The sequence below is a fragment of the Athene cunicularia genome (assembly GCF_003259725.1).
Source record: "Athene cunicularia isolate RWA chromosome 7 unlocalized genomic scaffold, athCun1 chr7_part1, whole genome shotgun sequence".
Taxonomy (NCBI): Eukaryota; Metazoa; Chordata; class Aves; order Strigiformes; family Strigidae; genus Athene; species Athene cunicularia.
The window spans coordinates 35,377,076-35,396,849 of NW_020799107.1; the positions used below are offsets into that span (position 1 = coordinate 35,377,076).

At 37.3% G+C, this 19,774-nt stretch overlaps 1 protein-coding gene across 2 annotated transcripts in view; it reads left to right on the forward strand.

Annotated features, from left to right (window-relative positions):
- ACVR2A (activin A receptor type 2A) overlaps positions 1-19,774 on the forward strand; it is a 68,654-nt gene that overhangs the window by 33,287 nt on the left and 15,593 nt on the right. Inside the window, exons 2-5 of one of the 2 annotated variants that reach the window (XM_026852155.1) lie at positions 3,608-3,815; positions 6,051-6,160; positions 7,559-7,713; positions 16,852-16,875. In XM_026852155.1, coding sequence (XP_026707956.1) covers positions 3,608-3,815; positions 6,051-6,160; positions 7,559-7,713; positions 16,852-16,875 — 497 coding nt within the window. The remainder of the gene's footprint in view (positions 1-3,607; positions 3,816-6,050; positions 6,161-7,558; positions 7,714-16,851; positions 16,876-19,774) is intronic. The other variant, XM_026852156.1, reaches the window with a different exon arrangement.

Consider the following 19,774-nt stretch of genomic DNA (forward strand, 5'->3'; position numbering starts at 1 on the left):
GATGTCTCTGTTTTGAAGCCTTCTCAGGAAATGAGGGAGATGATCGTGATCACATTTCAGACTTTGTTATTAAAAATGTCATGAAACCATTCCAGCATTACAGACCGATATGGCTGTGTTGCTCAGTTTCAGTTTACTAAATAAAGTTAGATGATAAACTCCCACAAGTTTATATCTCTCTTTTCCCTCTGGGTGTAATGTAGTGCTATCTGTAACAGAGAATTCATATTTCATTTGGTATCTTTTTCCAGTAATCCCTTTCTAAATTAGGGCTCAGTTAGTATACTCTTTCTTATTAGATACGCATAGATTTAATTGTTTTCCCCTTTTTAAAATTTTAAAAAAGACTAGATTTTTTTTTTTCTAGGCATTCATATAGTCTTTCTGCTTGAAAAAAAGCAGTAGCCAGTCCTTCAAATTCCTACTAAGGTGAGGTTTTCCAGACTGCACATGTGCACTCTAATAAAATTGCTTTCTGTACTGCTAACAATTACAGTGTATCCTGTATTAACAGCAGTTCAGAAGTTCACCAGCAAATGTTGGTTTTCTTTTCTTACTGCAGCTGTTGTGGATGGACACAAATGTATAGTGATACAGCAGCACACTAACTGCAATATGATAACAGCATATATTAAATGTGATCTGTCCTAACATGCCAAAATTAAACTCTATTATATACTTAAATGTTTTTAGCTTTTTTTTTTAATGCGTTTTCCTCTCAGAAGCTTTAAGTTCAGCCCATAGGATACTCCTGGTGCTTTGCTCATGGCTTCTTTCAACAGCAGTATTTTGCCTTTTGAGATTCAGCAATAGATTTCTCGAGCACCTGATAATATCATATGAAAACAATTTGTCAGCACTCAGAATGGTTGTAGGAGTTTCATAATAGACATACTATGCCTAAATCCAGGACCCAAATAAATTTGCTTTTGTTATAAATGCCAACTGCCCTTCTCTTAAGAGTTTGATTCCTGCAGATGGGGGTCAGAGCTGGTTACAAGTAGATGCTTCTTTTTTGCAGTGAGCACGGGGCTGCCCTCTTTGTGTGGTTCCCCTTCTCCTCTCCCCTTGCTTCCACCATACTCCCGTTTTTCTGCTTCAGAAGATTAATTCAAGATTGCCCTGGTATGTCCATAGCTCAGCTCAGTCTGGCCAGACCTACTGCAAATGTCTGCTCAGCCCCTAGAGAGGAGGTATTACAGTTAGATGCTCCAGTCAGAGCCAAAGTCCCATATCCAACATGCCATTGCTGGCCAGTTAGCTAGAGAGCAGTAAAGAATAAGAAAACCTGAGTATAGATAAGACGTGTAACGGGAATATTTGTGCAAAGTTAATTTGACTGTAGTTTCAGAATTTTAACAAATTCAGCTTGTCTATGGTCCTTCAAAGCCAGGCTTGGCAACAGAAGAAAAGGAATGGCACGTATGAGAGAAATCCAGGACTTCTGCTTTATTGCACTGACAGAACCAAATTGTTCAATCTGTTGCCTCATCTGTTTCTTGCCATAGCTGGGAGTTGTAAAGGTCAGGCCATCGCAGCACAAAGAATATAATGGTTAACATGCTGCATCTCGCAGTGTTACCAGCTGGCTAGCGCATTTCTCCCATTGAACATCCAGGCTCTTTCCCAAAAAGCGTAAGCAGCATCCTCTGCCTATTTTGGGAATGCGTCAAAGTCAAAAGTTTCTGAAGGTGGTAATGTGGGATGCCCAGCATGGGCAGCGCTGCGCTTGACTCTTGGCGTCCTGTGCTGTGCCTTGTGAGGGTTGCAGCAATTTTCAGTTAGAAATAATGCTCGTTGCCTCGAGAGGTGCAACTTTTTTTGTTCCTTGTACAGCCAGGTCTGTTCACGGGGGAAAAAAAATTACCTTACTGTCCATTGTGTGTGTTTGAGGAGGTGTTCTCTACCAGTGTACCAGGCCCCTGACCCCCACCTCCTACCACTGTTGGGTAGAGTGCCTGGGTGTCAAAAGATTTCACCTCACAAAAGCAGTTGGGGTTATAGCTGCTCTGCTCGTTACACCCTCATGTAGGAAGAGAAGTATGGGTATGGCTATGAAGCAATAGCTAGTGTATCAAAATCACTGTGACTGTGCGTGAATAAAGGACGTAATGAGTGATACAAATAAATATGTAATGAACTGTCTGCTGTGGAAGACCTCTTCTGTTTAAATCTGCTCTTCAGCACGATGTCTGATGTACCTGTCTCTTGAAAATACCAGGTGGGTGCACAGGCAAAGTAAATGTGCTTTTGTCATCCATCCTCCTGACCCTCCCTCAGTTTTGAAGTGAATCCTCTGACTTTAGCTCTTCAATCTCCCTCTTTTTTTTCCCATATTTTAAATACATATTAAAAGATGAAGTTTGCATGAAAATTAACAACACACTCTTGGCTGTATTTGACAACATAAAACCAGAAATAAAAGCCAGTTATTCCTCCCTTCCACTATTTTTTGTTAATGGTTTTGCATCCTCACAACCCCTTACCTTTGCAGAAACCAGGTTGGTGCTTCATATCCCATTAAAATGAGTAAGCTAGCTCCGCTTTGAGGGGCTTCTGTCTGTTAATAATTGCTGGGGTTTGCTGTAGGTTATCAGTAGGCATTGATGAATCAATTAGGTTTGTAATTTAAAAGACAAATTCAAGTTCAGAAACTTATTTTGAAGAATATTGGGATGTCAAAGAAAAATCCTGTGATAGTAGGGTGGGTTAGCTAGTCTGGTGATCTGTTCTAGTTCATCAGCATGTTGATTAGAGGCTGCTTTAGCCTCTGAACACCGCTTGGCTTTCCCTCCTGAGGCGTGCAGGGCAGCCGTGGGGTTGATCCCACTGCGTATGTTGGGCACGGGCTGTGGGAAGGGGAGACGTGGCCCTGGGCCTTCGGAGAGTGGAAGCGTTCGGTTTGTGAGTTATGCCAAAGCTCTCATGACTTTTGTGTTGCAGCTGACTGGCTGGGTGGGACTGCAGCAAAAAAAACAGTGCTGTCCTTGGAGGTTAGGACCGGTTGCCTCACACCTATGGGTCTCCGTTCCAGTTGCTCACTTGGCAAATCAGAGTGACAGAACAGATACTATTTTAGCATATACTTCAGTGCTTTGTGTTAAGAAATGATATCACAGATGAAAGCTAGGGGAAAAGATGTTGATGGTTTAAAACAGAATTTACTAGTTTGGCTTAGGTTTCTAAGATGTACTAACTGCATTTTTGGCACATGTAATGAGATAAAAGTGCTTTTTGGTAAATTCTACTAGCTAAAACTTCTTGTTTGGCTAATATTATAATTAAATCTTCACCATTCAGTATTTTAAATTTTCTTTGTTATTGCTATTCAGGGAAAAGTATCACCATAACTTTATTTCTTCAAATCTTGAGAAGTTATCCAAGTCAGTGTTTGACTTAACAGAAGATCTTTGTTTTATATTTCAACACTTACTTGGAGTGCTTGTGAATGTTAAATATTTTCTTGTTTTTTTTAAAAAAAAAGGGAGGGGAGAGAGCATATTGGTATATTGGTGCATGATATTTTAGTACGTCTTGGTTTTGACCATTCATGTCTCTCATCCTTCAAAATGATGATTAATTGTGATTTACTTTTCATTCCTAAAAGGTGCCATACTTGGCAGATCAGAAACACAAGAGTGTATCTACTACAACGCTAATTGGGAGAAAGATAAAACAAATCGCAGTGGTATCGAACCTTGTTATGGTGATAAAGATAAAAGACGACACTGTTTTGCTACATGGAAGAATACTTCTGGATCAATTGAAATTGTGAAACAGGGTTGCTGGCTAGATGACATCAATTGTTATGACAGGTGAGTGAGTTTTCCTGTAAACTTTAAATTTAGTTGTAATTTTAAACTATTTTACCTGTGCGTAATTTTTACGTTGCCCCTTCTGCAAACAGTGCTTGAGAGAAATAATACAGTATTTTGTGAATAGCTATCTTATTTTTAAACGCACACCCCCATACACACCTGCTTTTATTTTTGCTCCCTGTATTTAGGGACTTGACTTCATCTAAGTACTTTGTCTTGCTTGCAGAGTAGCATGTTTCACTTTCTCTTACTATATATTAAAAACCAGGTGTTTAATTTATTGTCTTCTAGCTCATTAATAACAGATTTTTCTAATGACTTGTTGACAAACAATGCAAATACAGCTATTGAAACTTGAATGCAAAATTCTGTAGTTCACTTCTCCAAAGTCTTTGGAATAGGAAAGTCAGAAGTTGATGTCTGCTGTTTACTTCAACGTGGAAGTGTTTTGCCAATTTATTAAAAAACTCACCTCAGTGGTGACTGAGACACTGAATATTCTAAAATTCCAGTCTTTTTTTTTTTTTTACTGTAACAGATGGTCTAGCAAGTACCTGTGAGCAGTAACAGCAGGACTTGAGGTTTGTTAGATACTGGTGGAATACAGGTCATGACTCTCTTAAGAAATGGTATTATAGTTCTTTGAAGTACTGTACTAAGTTTTATTTGACCAAAACGATTGTTGTTTGGAAAGGGAGAGAATTAAGAGCATGTATGCATACTAGGTCTTCATTAAAATGTATTTAGAAATTACTTTTAGCAGTATTTTAGGAAAATTTCCTTCTGTGTTTCTAAAATTTGAATGAGTAGAAGAAATTACAGTAATTTCTACCAAATAGTTGCCCCATACACTAGGGTGTTTTCTCCTTTAATGATAGTTTAAAGCTAAGTTGAACAGTAGTTGTCATTTATTTGTTTCTCAGAGAAGTAGCAAAGTGTCTGCAAGCTTGTTTGCACAGCATGATTGAATTCAGGTATGCTGAAGGGCAATTTTAAAGAAGTCTTTATTCGTTGCTCTTAGTATCTAGTAACTGTAAGTCACTCACAATGGGAAAGTACTTTTTCTTCTTGGTGTTTTTAATCTGTTCTTAGTTGTAGCTTTGCAGAAGAAGCGGGGGTATTTACAATTTCTGAACTAAGTTCATTTCTGCTAAATGTTAAACTTTAAAGGTGGAAATAGAATCAGGATCTGTAGCATCGTTATCCCCCTAGTTCCACATGTATCTTTGAACGGTCTAAAAATAAAAGATATTAAATTCTCCCTCGAGCAAGGAAAAGAAATTGGAAGAGCAACTAAATTCAGGAAGGATGGTAAGGAAATAGTTGAAAACTGAGTAAAAATTTGTCTGGCTCTAAGACCCCATTAATTGTAACTTGTCATAAGAATGCATGCTGCCGTGTTTGTCTGAAAAACCCATTAAACAAAATCTTATCTCTGGGAGTGAAGAGTGGTTTCCTAAACAGGGAGTTACAGTATGATGAACTCCAAACAACAGCAGATGAAGAACATTAAAAAAAAAAAGTTTTATGGAAGTTACAGTACAATATAACTGTAATAGCTGGTTCTGTAACACAACCTGGGTTTTTAAAGATTAACCCAAAACGTTTTTGACAATCATCAGCTGTATTTAAAATCCTGAACTATATCTGCAGGATTTTCAAATTCTCTTTCTGCTGTCAAGTTGTCTCCTGCAATGATGCCTATTTTTCTTTCCTGACTCACATAGTTTCAGCTTACCTGTTAATAGAAGTCCTTTCCTGCAGTTAATTCATGGTGTGAAATAAGCCCTGTCCCTTAGTGTAACGTAGGCAGGGAAATTGTAGAAATCGAATCTTTTTTCCTAAAAATAAAATTGAAAAATTCTTCCCACTTATCTGCAACCACTGGTAACCCTGTACTGTGAGTTTATGGGTAAACACCAGCCATTTGATCATTTGTTTGTCCTGGCTAAATCTACATCGTGACCTGATCTTCAGTATCCTGTTGGTGGGTTTTTTTTTAACTCTGTCATAAAAACAGCAAAAATACTGTTTCAGTTTTCATGATATTTCATTGCAGTATAAAATAACAAAATTTTTAATTTGTTTCTTCAGATTTAACTCTCATTTGGGTAGAGTGTTATCCTGGATGATTAAATGAAATTTAAATTTTCAACCTAAGCATATGTTTTCTTTTGAACAAGAAAAAAATATTTAAGATTAATGAGGTGTTTTTATTATTGTCTTTTGTAGGAATGACTGCATAGAGAAGAAAGACAGCCCTGAAGTATTTTTCTGTTGTTGTGAAGGCAACATGTGTAATGAACGCTTTTTCTATTTTCCAGAAATGGAGGTCACACAACGTAAGTTCGTCTAACACATTTGTGAAGGAACAGCTTAGCAGAGTTCAGAATTACTTGATATTGGGCATGTTCAAGAGAGAAAACTTTTCCAAATGTTGTGGTCAGTGTTCCCAGCCGGAAGGTTTCTGATTCCCGGTTGATAGAGCACTCTGTGCGTTCACATAAAGAGCCTAGAAAATTGCCAGTTCATTTCTTCAATTTTGAAAGGTCTTTATATTAAAAGTAATTTAAATTGATAAAACGTGCTTCAGCTCTTTTCTAAGGGTGAGGAGGGAGGATAATCTCAAATAATTGACTGTTGTAAGATATAGAAGGTACTGTAAAATCTTACCGTAATTGTATAGTTAAGCTTCCGTAAGTGTCTATAAAACATTGGGCTAAAAGCCATATCATCCTTCTGTGTATGTACCAGCCTATGAATGCTCCTCTTCTTGAAACAAAGCTCTCACTATTTCTTTAAAGTAATTGGACCTTTGAGTTACTCTGTAAATTGACACAGTAACCTTTAAAAAGGGGGAAAGAATTTCCTCCCAGGTTACGAAGAAAATCAGATAGCCAGACTTAACAAATAATTGTTTTAAAAAACAATAACTAAAAGATTATTTGATTAGTCTTGCATATCTTCTTCCAGTCAAGAATCTAATCTTTGCTGGAAAACTGAATAATCCTAATAACTGAACTGAAAACAGCAAATGTCTTGTGTACCAAATAACCAGAGGAAGTTGTTTATGAAATTAAATAACATATTCTGTGAGATTAAAATAGCCTTTGTTGACCCAAGAGAGTATTATTGTCATTTTTGTCAATGATACTGCTAAGGCCCTAATGGACATTCTTCTTTACTCTCATGAAACCTGTTTTGCCCTGGGGATCTGTGGCTTCCACTGTCCCAGCTGTCTCAGAAGCAGGGCTTCTCTGGAGCCTTTCTTGAGCTTGTGTGGAATTGTCTTCAGGTAGAGAACTTGTGCTTTCAGCAAAACAGCAATGCATAGAAATGCTGGCAGATTATTTCTGGCCTGCTCTACTTAAGAATGACACCGTACTGTTTACATTCCAAAGCCTAAACCTCTGTATTGATTCTGTTTTCATTCATTAGGGGATGGCATTCTTGCCATCTTTTTAAAATACATACACCTCTTACATCCTGTAGATAGGCAGAGCTTAAGAACAGGAAAAAGTTACATGTGCTGTGTGTAAATCTGGGGATCCAAGATATTTCTGCTCTTTCAAAATGCTGCCTCTCTATATTAGAGTATGCTATTTAATCAAGTATTGTTAGTATTGTTGGCCTGGTGTGCTGATGGCAGGAATTTTTAGAAAATCTGGATGCTAAGCATTTCAAGCACATGGTAATTCTTGGTTTTTAAAAGCTGTATCCTCTTTTTTTTTTTCCTTCAGCAACTTCCAATCCTGTTACACCTAAGCCACCTCTGTTCAATACCTTGCTTTATTCATTGGTGCCTATAATGGGAATCGCAGTGATTGTGCTCTTTTCATTTTGGATGTACAGACATCACAAGCTAGCATATCCTCCGGTACTTGTTCCAACCCAAGTAAGTCGTTGCATTATGATTTTGGTTTTCTGAATGGTAAAACTTATTTTCTGAAGAGGAGAGAAGGGGGTTTGCATCTGTCACATGGCTGGAGTCTTCTGTTCCTTGCCTGGTTTAGAGGTGCTGTGCTTGCCACCCACAAAAGCAGAAAATTAAGCTTTACTTAAACAGCCTTACCTCCTTTAATGAATTGGTCTTTGAATGTGTGAGTAACTACTTAATGTTATTTTTACACATCTGTGTGTTTCGGAGGAGAAAAAAATTAAACACAGAACTTCAGGTGACCCAGTGTTGCTGGACAGCTGTGGGGAGTTTGCACTCCCACACGGTTAAGAGGACTCCTTGCCTGAAAATAGGGTACAGCTGCTCCCGTGGGACTGGGATACAGATCCTGGTTAAAGGGAATGTAAAGTAAATCTGCAGCTGAAGCATATCGAAGGCTTAGCTCAGGTCATGCCTTTACTGTGATTCCTGTCACCATTTTCCTTTTACTTGTTGATGTGTTTTGCCTTAAAATGTTTCAGTTTTAGCAGTGTTTGTGTTTTACTTAGAAAACATTATCAGATTGTGGTCTCCAAATTTGAAATGTAAACTGGCTGCGTTGCATCAAAACAAACCTTTTTTGGCAGCATGTGCGTAGTTCCTGCTGTTGTCAGGCTCCAGCTGATTCTGTAGGTGTAATTAATATTAATACCAGAATTCCTCTTCAGTTATGTCTAGAGATTTAATTGAGATTAGGAGGCCTTTATGAAAATAGGTAAGACAGCAAATTCTCAGACTGAAGTAAAGAAGACAAACAAAACTTGGTAGTGGAAACAGAAACGCTTTGCCCAGGGTCCCACGTCACTGGGGTTTTTGCAGAAGGAACTGAACTAAGCTTTCCTAACTCAGTGCAGTGACCACTCAGAATACATTGCCTCTCCTGCAGTGATGATGCACTGATGCTATTTATGACTAAATAAAACTAAGACACTTTGGGTTTTGGGGTAGGATTTCATTTTGAAAGGGTTTACATGTATTTGCTCTGTACTGCCAGCTTCGGTGATATTTTCAGTCTTACTGCTTGACTTCAGGGTGTTCCAGGAAGCAGTATTGTCTGTGGTTGATAAATAAAATTGGTTTAGTTTCAGTTTCGTAGTAGTAGATAAGAAAAATTTGGGGGGAGGCAGTGGGCATATGTTCTTGCCAAATGAAAAGAACATAATTTAGAGGAAAAAAGTATGTTTCCTGTCCTTGCAGAAAGTATTGCAGATCCTCAAACTCCATGCAATCTGTTAGCATAATTACTTCATCCATCTCGATTTTTATGTATTTGGGACTTTACGTCAACCTAGTAATCTTCTCTGTAAGATCAGATTCGTAACTGCTAGTTGTGTGAATAATTTCAGCATGTGATTTCCTTTCTAGACTTAAATAAAGTATAAAGTGATAGAAAAGCAAGCAAATGTTAAATACCTGTGAGATACCAAGAACTTGCATTTTGATATTCTTCCTCCCTCTCATTACAGTTCTTTTCTTGCATAGTTTGTGTTTGGTACAGGAGTGGACACGTCATAATTTTTAATAAATAGGGTAATAACCTGTTTTGTTAATGCTCAGATTGTATCTGTTGGGATAAGTATATGTTGGTGCTTGAGATAGTTATGTTGTAATAACACTTTCTTATCATGTGGTGAATAGGAATTAAGGTTTGATGTGGAAAGTCAGGAAAAGCTACTTCTGCCTGAAAAACTAAATAAAATTATTATGGAAATAGAATGTATAAATATTCTCCCATATGCAGCAGAGCAGTATTTCCCACTTTAAATTTGATTAGAGCTGATTTGAACAGGAGGCAGAGGAAGCAGGAAGAGAGAGAAAAGTATTAGTAATTTTATAACCACGAAACAAACATTTAAATATTTATGCAATTAATACATTAAATATTAATATTATATGTAACAATTAGGGCATGAGTAGAGTTTATAGGCAAATGGATTCTTTTCTAAATCTTTCCGTAGCAAATGGTAGAACAGATAGATCAGATGTATAGCAGATCCTCCCTAGAAAACAGGGATTTCTCTGTATGAGATACAGTTAAAGGTTATCTCATTTTACTCGGTTTATTCCTGGAAGGCGATGGGAGTGCTTGGGTACAGTATGCCCTGGTGCTAATCTTTCCTTCAGTACAAATTAAAAGATAGATGAGGGATCAGCAAAAGATTAAAAATGAGGAAACACTGAAGAATGAGAAAATTTGGAAGAATTAGGAGAAGGGATAAGTAAGTAAAAAATCAGAGAGGAAAGGGAAAGAAATTGGAATATTTAAAAAAAAATAAAAAGGAAGAAATATGCTAGAAGAAATTTTTAAACTGTAATGAAATAGAAAGGACAAACATCTGACAAAATGCGAGCAACTTGGTTTTCTTTCAAAAGTAGAATTGGTTTATGCTCTGTGCACCTATGGGTCAGGCAGTTCCTACACAAACCAAGCTCAGTTCCCAGCTATGTGGATTCACTTAAAACCTTATGTTCCCTTTGAATGCACAGAGAACTATTTTAAAATTTCACACAGCAGAACTAGTTTTCCTAGGTTTGGTTTAAGACTGAAAGCGGTGGGTATTTTTATTTGCTCCTTATGTGTTTCATTCTTAATTTCTTTCAGATATTTGGGTAGAGAGGTCAAGGGGGCTGGTGGAGTAGGTAGCTGCTGTGAGTCTCTTCGCTGGTATCCCAGCCCGGAGGCGTGTGTCCAGCACGGCCGTGGCAGAGCCGAGTGCTCCCGGGTGCTGCTGCCTGTGCAGGGACCTGGCGTTGCTCCTGCTGCTCCCTTTGGTCTTGGCTTCTGTACTTCTTTGTCTCTTGTTGGTGCTGTTAACTGTACGTCTCACTTTATTGTGTGGGGTGCTCTCTAGTTAAAGCTGTCAAATTTTATAAAATCTGTCACACTTTAAATTCTTAAATGAGTTATCAACAAATGTAAGTTTGCTAAATATGTATGTGTATATGTAAAATGATTTGAAAGAACTATTTCATTTTCTTTGATTTAATCACGCAGCAAACATATTCATGTGTCTGATCAAATTTACCAAAAAATGGATTAGTATTATAAAAATTTGAGTGTGTGTTTTTTGTATAGAAAGAGTTACTCTCACCTAGTTAATTTTTGCTCACGAGCATCAGGTACACTTGAAAATGAAACTCCGCAGTCTTTGCGGACAAAGGTTTTCACCCTCAAATGAGGTGTAGTTCAGATTTCCCCACAGCATCCTACTAATATTCCTGGTAGAACTATGAGTGTGGATGGCAAGGAGTTGATATGTTGTGCTCATTTATTTTTTACATCTCTTGAGCTCGGGCCAGAGTTGTCAGTCAGTGCTAATTACAACTGTAGTGTTACCACTCTGTCATCTGATAGAGGGGACCATAACCTATTTTATGGCATAACTGACACAAGTAACACTTTGGGTTTTTATCAGTTCACAGGGCTGTGGCTCCCAACATTTTACATCCATACTGTGCAAAGAGATTAACCTCTTGTACTTTTTGTTGAGTGCCCAAGTTATGAATATCTTACTGGATCACAGATTTGCTTTTTTTGTTTTGTGTTGTTTTTAAAATAAGAGTCATATGTTGAGAGGGTTGAAAAAAAAAAAAAGCTTTACAGATTCACATAATGTCTTCATAACCTATTTTTGTGCTTTCTTCTGGAACGCTTGAAATTACTTGGGTCAAAGATGCTTCATGTTTTTAATCACTAATCACAAGGAAGCCCTGATCAAGGCCTGTCTAGCGTTATCAGAAATTTTAAAACTGGGAATGGACAGATTCTCTCTGTTAAGAGTGTCCATAAAAGCAAGCTTAGTTGCTAGGAATTACCATTTCTTTTTGTCCTCAGAGAGGAGGATTACATAGTTGAAAAGTACGATACATCTTCTGCTTCTAACCTCTTGTACATTACTTTACTTTAAACTTTTCACCCAGTATTCCATGTATTGAACACAATAATCTTACGTGCTTGCTTTTTTTTTTTTCCCTCCCTGTATGGATGAATCTTACTGGTCCTATATATCTATATCTATATATATACACACACACACACACACACACACAGACATAGAGAACATCCCTTGTCTTCAAAGTCATGTGCTGTGTGAACCAAGAATTAAGAATAATTGAAGCCCATGTATCAAATATGGAGAGATGTAGATTTTATGTATCTCAGGAGGGTTTTTTGAGCATAAGAGAATACTCTGCTTTTGGTTGATGGCAATTTTAGTGTCTCTCCCTTTGCTACTGTACCACAAAAGTCTGTCTTCAGCATATCTTTTTCCTGAAGACACCCAAGTATGACTAGACCTTTGTAGCTGTGTCATGGTTGTGATATTTCAGATTCAGCTGTAAGAAATTAGAATTGAAAACGGTATCACATAATGTGAGATGAATAATGATGAAGGAGGAAAAATCTCTCGCAGTGGCAGATGCAAGACACATTCTGAACTACCGACTGCAGGTCCGACTGCCTGGGTAGCACTAGAAAAACAAATTCTGTGTTGGAAACTAATAAAAAGAACATATAACAAGAAGCACTCCTCTTTGCTGCAGTTTTTAACCTCAGACATCTGGTCTAGGCCGCCACGCCTGTGCCAAGGAGTTTGGTGAGTGTGTGTAACTTGAATGGTTGGTTTTCAAAAAACCCATCAAAAGTAATTAGTAGTGGGAAGTTTTTTATGATTGGCATTGGAAAATATTTTCATTTATTCTCTTTATTCTCCACATTAACTTTTAGCACATCAAATAATCTACTGGTACACTTAAAATTTCTGGGATAATTTTTATCCTTTTACCACACCAGGAAAATCAGTTGGCTGCTGAAGAAGAATGAAGAAATCAAATCAAGTGTCCATGTTTTTTCCATTTTTGTCTTCCAGCCACAATATTTCTTCTTCTTGTTGTTGTAAATATTTTAACAGAAACATTCTAACACTTGAAAAATGGAGAATAAGAAAGGGAGAGGGTTTTTTTGCAAGGACTTATTCCAAACCTACGAAGATTAATAGCTACTTGAAAAATAAATGGAGGAGAAGCCAGGTGCTTATATGGAATGGAAAAAGATTGATCAACAGAGAAAAGCTGGAGCTCAGGAAGAGGAAGAATTTTTAAAAAATAAAGACTGAATTGAGAGCATGTGGCTAGCTAGGAAGGAGTTAAGGTTGGGTACCTATCAGTGGTTAATGAATGATTAGCGTATAATGAGGGGCAATGTTGGTATTAAAAAGGAATAGCTGAATGAGCTCAGGATTTGAACTGCTGGATGTGTGCATGATTTCGCATTCTCTAACATTGCATTTTACATCTTCAGGACTAGTAAGAATTTCTTCTATAATTGATTCCAGTCAATAGCTGGAAGGACCTGGGAGAAAGATCTGGTGCTGTCGTTTGATTGTGGTACTGTGAGGCACAACCATGATATGGTTGTTTAAAGGCAAAAAAAAAAAGAAAGAAAAAAAAAAGAAAAAAAGAAACACAAATAGAGGGATACTGTGAGAATGCAGTAGGGAAGTTATTACAGATAAGGAGTCCTTAATGTGTGGTTGGTAAATAACTTGTAACTGGGTGTGTTTCGTTTTTTTAAGAGTTCATGGGCTGTTGCAAGACAAGTAGTTCCTTAAAATCTTTAACAGAGGGAAGAGTTTGTATGACAAATAATTAAAAACCAAGTACATAGTGATGCATGCTTTTTTCAGTGCTCAGTATGCAGCCAGACATCAGGAACTTTGGTTCTAAATATTGAGAGCTTTAAAAAAAAATGTTTTAAAAGTGGTTTCCTGAATTTTCCATTTGCTTTCAGAATGTGCTATCTCCATTTAAATAAACCATAAAGGCAGCTATTTTTTTTTTTTATATTTTCAAGGGGTAAGAAATACTAATCCAGACTTACAGTATTTTACCCTGAATGGCAGCCTAAAGGGAACTTTATAATTAAATTACAATTAAATTAAAAAACTTGTTTCAAATGTATGTCTGCAGTGACCTTCAAGTTACTTTGTGTTTTTGCATTGATTCAAGCGGAGCATTGTCTTACAGTATAAAGGATCCAATTTTTAACTTATTCCTGGCTTATTAAAAAGTTGGTTTAGTTTTAGGATTAGGCCAGTACAGAGTGGGTCTAAGAGGCCAGTGCAAGATGATGTGCATCCATCTGGTAAAGGCTGGATGTAGGCAGTACTGTGTGTCTTATTCTCCTAAATGTTGCCTTGGCATATACACATTTAACAAGTGACAAGACACTGAAGGCTTTTACAGCACTATATTTAATTTGCCTTGAAGAATTTCTCTCTGTCGTTCATTCATTGTAAACAGTAATATTCAAAATGATCTACATCAGCTAGACCACATTTAGATTACAGTCTTAGCGCTTCAGAACAATCCTAGGAAGGCCAAAATACTGATCCCTGAAATCTGCAATCAGGTACTCTACCTTCAGGAGCTTTTAAATAATTTTCCACAATAAAGTTCAGTTTGCTGCATATCCTCAGATACGTGCTTCTGAATGTTTTTGATGGGTGCTTTTCAGGTAGTCTGTTATATCACTAAATGGATCAGAATTCCACATTTCACAAGGTATAAAAAAGTCATTCATTTCACCTTACATTCTCCAAAGAGTCTGAGGTACTGAGGGTGAATATACAGATGTCATATTTAGGGTACTAGTTAGGAACAAATGAAGGGATCTGCACAATAAACTTGGGGGAAAAAAAAAAAAACATTTATTTTCAACACGGTATTTAGTAACTTATGCGACATATTTTGAAGTTCAGAATACGGTTATGGATAGCCCACATTTTGGAAAATACCACACTCCTTGGGGGTTTTTTTGGTCTAATTGGTTATAAATATCACAGTTATTTTCCTAAGCCTTGATAAAACCTTTAAAAGTAGTTTTCAGGCAGTATAAATAGGAAGTTAGTGTGTTTCTATCCATTTGTATAGATGATAGCTACTTTGTGGGGCAGCAAATTGCTCCCAGTTTTTATTTATAAGAGTTCTATTAATTCTTGATACAAGAAAGCAGATAGTTGCATTTCTGTAATAACCTGATACTGCTTAAACTGGTGATACTTGCATTTCTAATGAAAAATCTGAGGTGGTGATCTGTAAATCTAAAGGGAAGGACAGTTTTAAAATCAGGTGGTCTGTGATGTGCATAAATCTCCTTCAAAATTTTCATGTGTGTCTTAATTTATTAGTGTTTGGGGGAAGTTGATCCCTTTAAGAGAGTAGCAAGAGGCTTGGGAGAGGACTTGTTTCTCATTATGGTAAGAGCAAAAAGGTTGGATTCACGTATCTCTTTCCTTATTTCTGAGGAATTTACAGAATTCTCAAGAGCTGGATATTTTTAATAGCAAATAGGCCCGAAAGAAAAGACTAACTTTTTTACAGCCATAGGAAAGATGTTTCTTGAATCGCTATTTCATAGAAGCAATGCTTTTAGATTTTTTGAAGTTATTGTCTGTTCTCTGACTACTTGAGTTAGTAGAATTATGAGTACACAGAGATAATTTCTGTTACTCTGTTCAGTAGCCATTCACTATCAGATTGACAGATGGAATAATTTTATTTGACTACTGTTTCTGACAAAGGAATATGGGGAGCTTGAAGGGGGAACCTCTTTGAGTAACTGTGCTCGTGGTTGGTGGACTTTGCACTGCAGAACCTTACTTGTAGTTTTTGCAAGTATACATGGAATAGTTGTCACTGCTGGAACCACCAGCTCACAGAGATTAGGAGGTGAAGATGATCAGCTGCTCTGAAAACCAGTTTTAAGGGTCTGTCTTTTTTTTTACAGCGGGTTTTGTTTGATTTTTGATTTTTATTTTTTTTTTCCCTTACGAAGTGCCCCAAAATGTTTGCAGGCTGTACAGATCTTGCAAGAATCTGCTTCAGGCTCTTGAGGTGGGTGTTATCCTCATCTCCGGTGGTTTGCTGCCCGGCAGCGAGCCTGTTGGGCTCCAGCTCTTTAGTGCTCTGTCAGTGGCAGCAAGTTCTATTACAGTATTTATAAATCCGACTCCCAACTAATCTAGCCTTCGAGAAATACCTCAGCCCTTCTATTATTAATTATTTAGATAACGCTAAGTGTGTGCTAGACAGTTTTCAAGCATAGAGAAAAGCCTCTTGTTGGCCCTGCGCTCTGTAGCATCCTAAGCATGTAAAGACAGAAGGGTGAAGAAAAGGATGATTGCTGTTATGTAGCAGCTAAATGCTTCAAGCGTCTGAATTCCATGTTCTTGCAACATCTATCTGATCAAATTATAAAGGAGAAAGAAAATGGCTGAGGCAAAAGTACAGGAGGAGGAACAAAGGTGTCTCAGCGCTTCTCTGCTTGAGTGGCGATGAGATTGTTCAATAAAAACAGATGAAAGGAGCACAAACAAGCTTGTCATTAAAATGTTTTTTTAAGTTTCCGTAACAGTGCTCTGAGACTCAGGTTTTTATAATGGATTTCATTCCAGAGTCTGTAAACTCATGTGATCTCTTTGAAAGAACCTTTAATATTGTAATCTCCCTTTATGTATACTGGATGTAGTGATTTCGAGTTGACTTGTTCTAGCATGCCAGATGTATTGATTAAATTTAATAATATAGACCTAAGATATGATGACCTAGTTGTTTATAAGGTTTAGCTATAACTTAGACATTAAAAAGTTCTGGTTTTCCACAGCTAGCTACTAATTGCAGTGAATTTTTAAAAATACAACGCTGCCCTCTACTGTACAGTTGTGAGTGTAACAAGAAATGTTTGCATAACTTGAATTTCTGTTTAATTTTCTGCATGTGTTTATATACTCTTTTGTAGTAACATGACTGTTTATTTAAACTGGAATTGTCCATTGTAGGTGTATAATAACATCAATTCAGGTGATGGTCTGTAATAATCTTTTTTCCCCCCCTATTTTTCTTGGTAACGTTTCAGTGATGGGTTTTTTTATTTTAAATGATCCAGCATTAGTACAAGAACGAATTGCTATCCCCATGAATATTTTTGTTAATTCACAAAAATTGATTTTTATCTCTTTTCTTATAAGCTGTTTTTAAATCCCATTCTTGGTATAAATAGTAATTTCTTTTGCCTGTGTTTTTTCCCCTCTCTACAAGCACGCCTTTCATATAATGATTGAGGTAAGATGCATTGATGTTTGTTCATGGTTATGGAACTTTCTGTGGACATGTAAGAAGTTGTTTTGGTATGAATTACATTTTTTTGGTATTTTGGACAAGAAATCTGTAAGCATGCGTGGTTTAAAAATACAGATTTACTCTGCTGTTCATAGCTTTCTTTAAAGTGCACTGCCATTTCTCAGGCTATCGAAGTAAATGTCTGCAGGGATGGATAATGAAATACAGCAGGCATAGTCAGTCTGTGGTGGTTCTTCAGCTACAGACAAGCTCGCTTGTGTCGCTTCCACCCTCGTGGCGCGTGGTCTGGGCAGTGCTCAGGGCTCTGCTGGTCCAGCCTCAGGTGGTGGGAGCCTGCCGGCAGCAGGGACCGCGTGTCCCACTGGGGTGGCTTCCCCTGGCACTAAATGGCACTTCTGTCCTGTCTTGGGTAGCTGTTGTCATCTCCCACCTGTGTACCTGGAGGTGTGTGGTCTTCATCTTGTGATTCTGAGTGGTGTGATGGGCTTGGAGAAATAAATCACCTGAAGGAAAAATATTCTTTCACTATTAAGTCTCTACTTGACTTTTTCACTGACCAGAAGTTATTTGTACTTGTATTAAATTACTGATACCTCATGTGAAACCACATGTAACCAAAAACTGTTAATCCAGAAGCTTGGTTATTGTTGCTAGGCTTTTAATTTAGGCTTTAAAAAGTCAAGGTTTGAGTTATAATATGAATGCTCAATTTCCATTGTCTCTATAGGTCTCTAATTAATAGCTGAAATGCCCTGTAAATGTAATTTAGGAGAACATAGAATGATACTATTCGAGTATTTTCATGAATATCTTGCATCTGTAAAGAGTTATTGGAGTTCCCTTCTATTTGTATTACTGCTTTGCTTGAAATGCCATCATTTCTGTTAGGGAAGAGGCTGAAGTGTCCTGCATACAAGTAAATACTTTGTTTATATTACTTTGGAAAATATGTCTGCATTGTACAATAAAAAGCAGGATTTTGTGGGGCTGAAAAGGAGAAAAATTGTTGCCATTTAAAAGAAACGTAGTTTGATACAAATCGGAGTCAATTATAGAATAATTACAAAATTTAAGAATTCTGACTCCTCCTTTTACTGTATTTGCATCTTTGCAGATCATCTGGTTGAAAATGAGCCAGTCCCAAACTAGAAAGGGAGGAAGCAACCAAGATAGTCATCAGAGTCTTTCAGTGAGAACTTGTTAGCCATATTCACAGTATAAGGTAGAAAATAAATGTAAGTAAGGGGAAATAGTGCACAGTTCAACAAAGAGAGCTTGGCCTGCGCTCTGGAAGGTGGAGAACTTGTTTATATTTTGGAGTCAGGAAAGAGAGAGAAATGTTTCTCTGTACAACCCTGTTTGGATAATTGGTCTTTTTCTTTTTTTTTTTTTTTCCTTTCCCTTTGTTACCTGCTTCAGTTGCCATATGAGAGACATAACGAGATAAACTCAAGTGCTGACACTGTGGTGGGGCAGGTCTTTAAACAATCTGTTCAGCTAGTCATATTTTTAATGGATTTGTAGTTTCATGTTAAGTTTCTCTCTGATTTTGAGAACCAGTCTTGAAGACGCTTGAGGAAACCTATTTCTGGAAGTTACCATTCTTTAATGATGATTTTCCCTGGGTTCTTTTTCCGATATGACTAGCATGCACTACCTGACAGCTCACTGCAACTCCCAGCTGTAAAAATCCAACCCAAAAAGCCCTGTTTGAGATTTGAGACGAGAGCTTCCCTCTGCCTTGCCGTGCTTTTTGCCTTAAACTGATTCCATTTACTAAAACTAACCTGATTTTAAAAACAAATAAAAGCTTCCAGGCAATACAGAGTATTGCCTCAGTTTGTTGCGTGGTCAAACAAGGACCAGAATGAGCCCAAGGGAAGGGACAGGGAAAGCTTGGGAACGGGAAGTAGGGCCCTTATTTTTTGACAGCTGTGGCAAGCTGTTAGACTAATAAATCCACATTATATCTTTACTCACATTGTATCATCATCCTAGGCGCCACAAAGATGATTTTAAAAAGCCATACAAAAATAATTACGCCTGTGGCACATTAAACGTTTTTACTTAGAAGTAGAGCGAGTTGAAAATATTGACCAGGAATGTTTCTGTATAAAAATAGTACCTGTAGTTTTAGAATAAATGCCTGTTGATTTTAACAAAGTTGTTTAGAAGGGGGAAAAAAAAAAACAAACCCACAACAGAAAAAAACCTGGAAAACTATTCTTTTTAGTTATGTTGACAGAAGGCAATTATACTTTCCATTTTAAATCAGGATTTGTTTTGATTTGTGTGTGTGGGTGTGTGTTGCTTCTTCAGAAGAATGCCGGAAGTTTTGACTTCGTAGAAATGTTTCAACACGAAAGGGAAATGTGCAGGGAACCGCAGGAGGCTGCTATATAAGGTAGTGGGAATTTTTTTGGGGGGAAAATTTGAAATGCCAGGATTTTCTAGGAAATGTGAAATTCAGGAATGTGAGACATATCATGGTCTAAGGTGAAAGGAAGAAGCACCAGTTTTAACTGGGCAGTTTTTCCTGAGGAGTTACTGCCTTTTCTCATGTGATAGATGCTGTAAGTTGGGGTTTTTTTCATCAAATCTTTGAGAACTACTAAGTAGTCGAGAAAAAATTCATATAGTGTGCTTCAGAATACCGGCAGATTTTTGTGGGTGGAGGTATTGAAAGGAAAGGGAACTGTTCTAGTCCCTAAAGTAAAGTGAGATTTGGGTTGACTTCCCACAAATTGTTCTCTTAATTTAAGCAAGTCACTAGGTTCAAAACTTTTTAAAAGTTGTCTGATCTCCTGATGTTAAATCCCCAAATGCCACACAGTGCTCAGGATTCTTGAAAATAACAAGTTTTTTTTACAAGTTAAAGCAG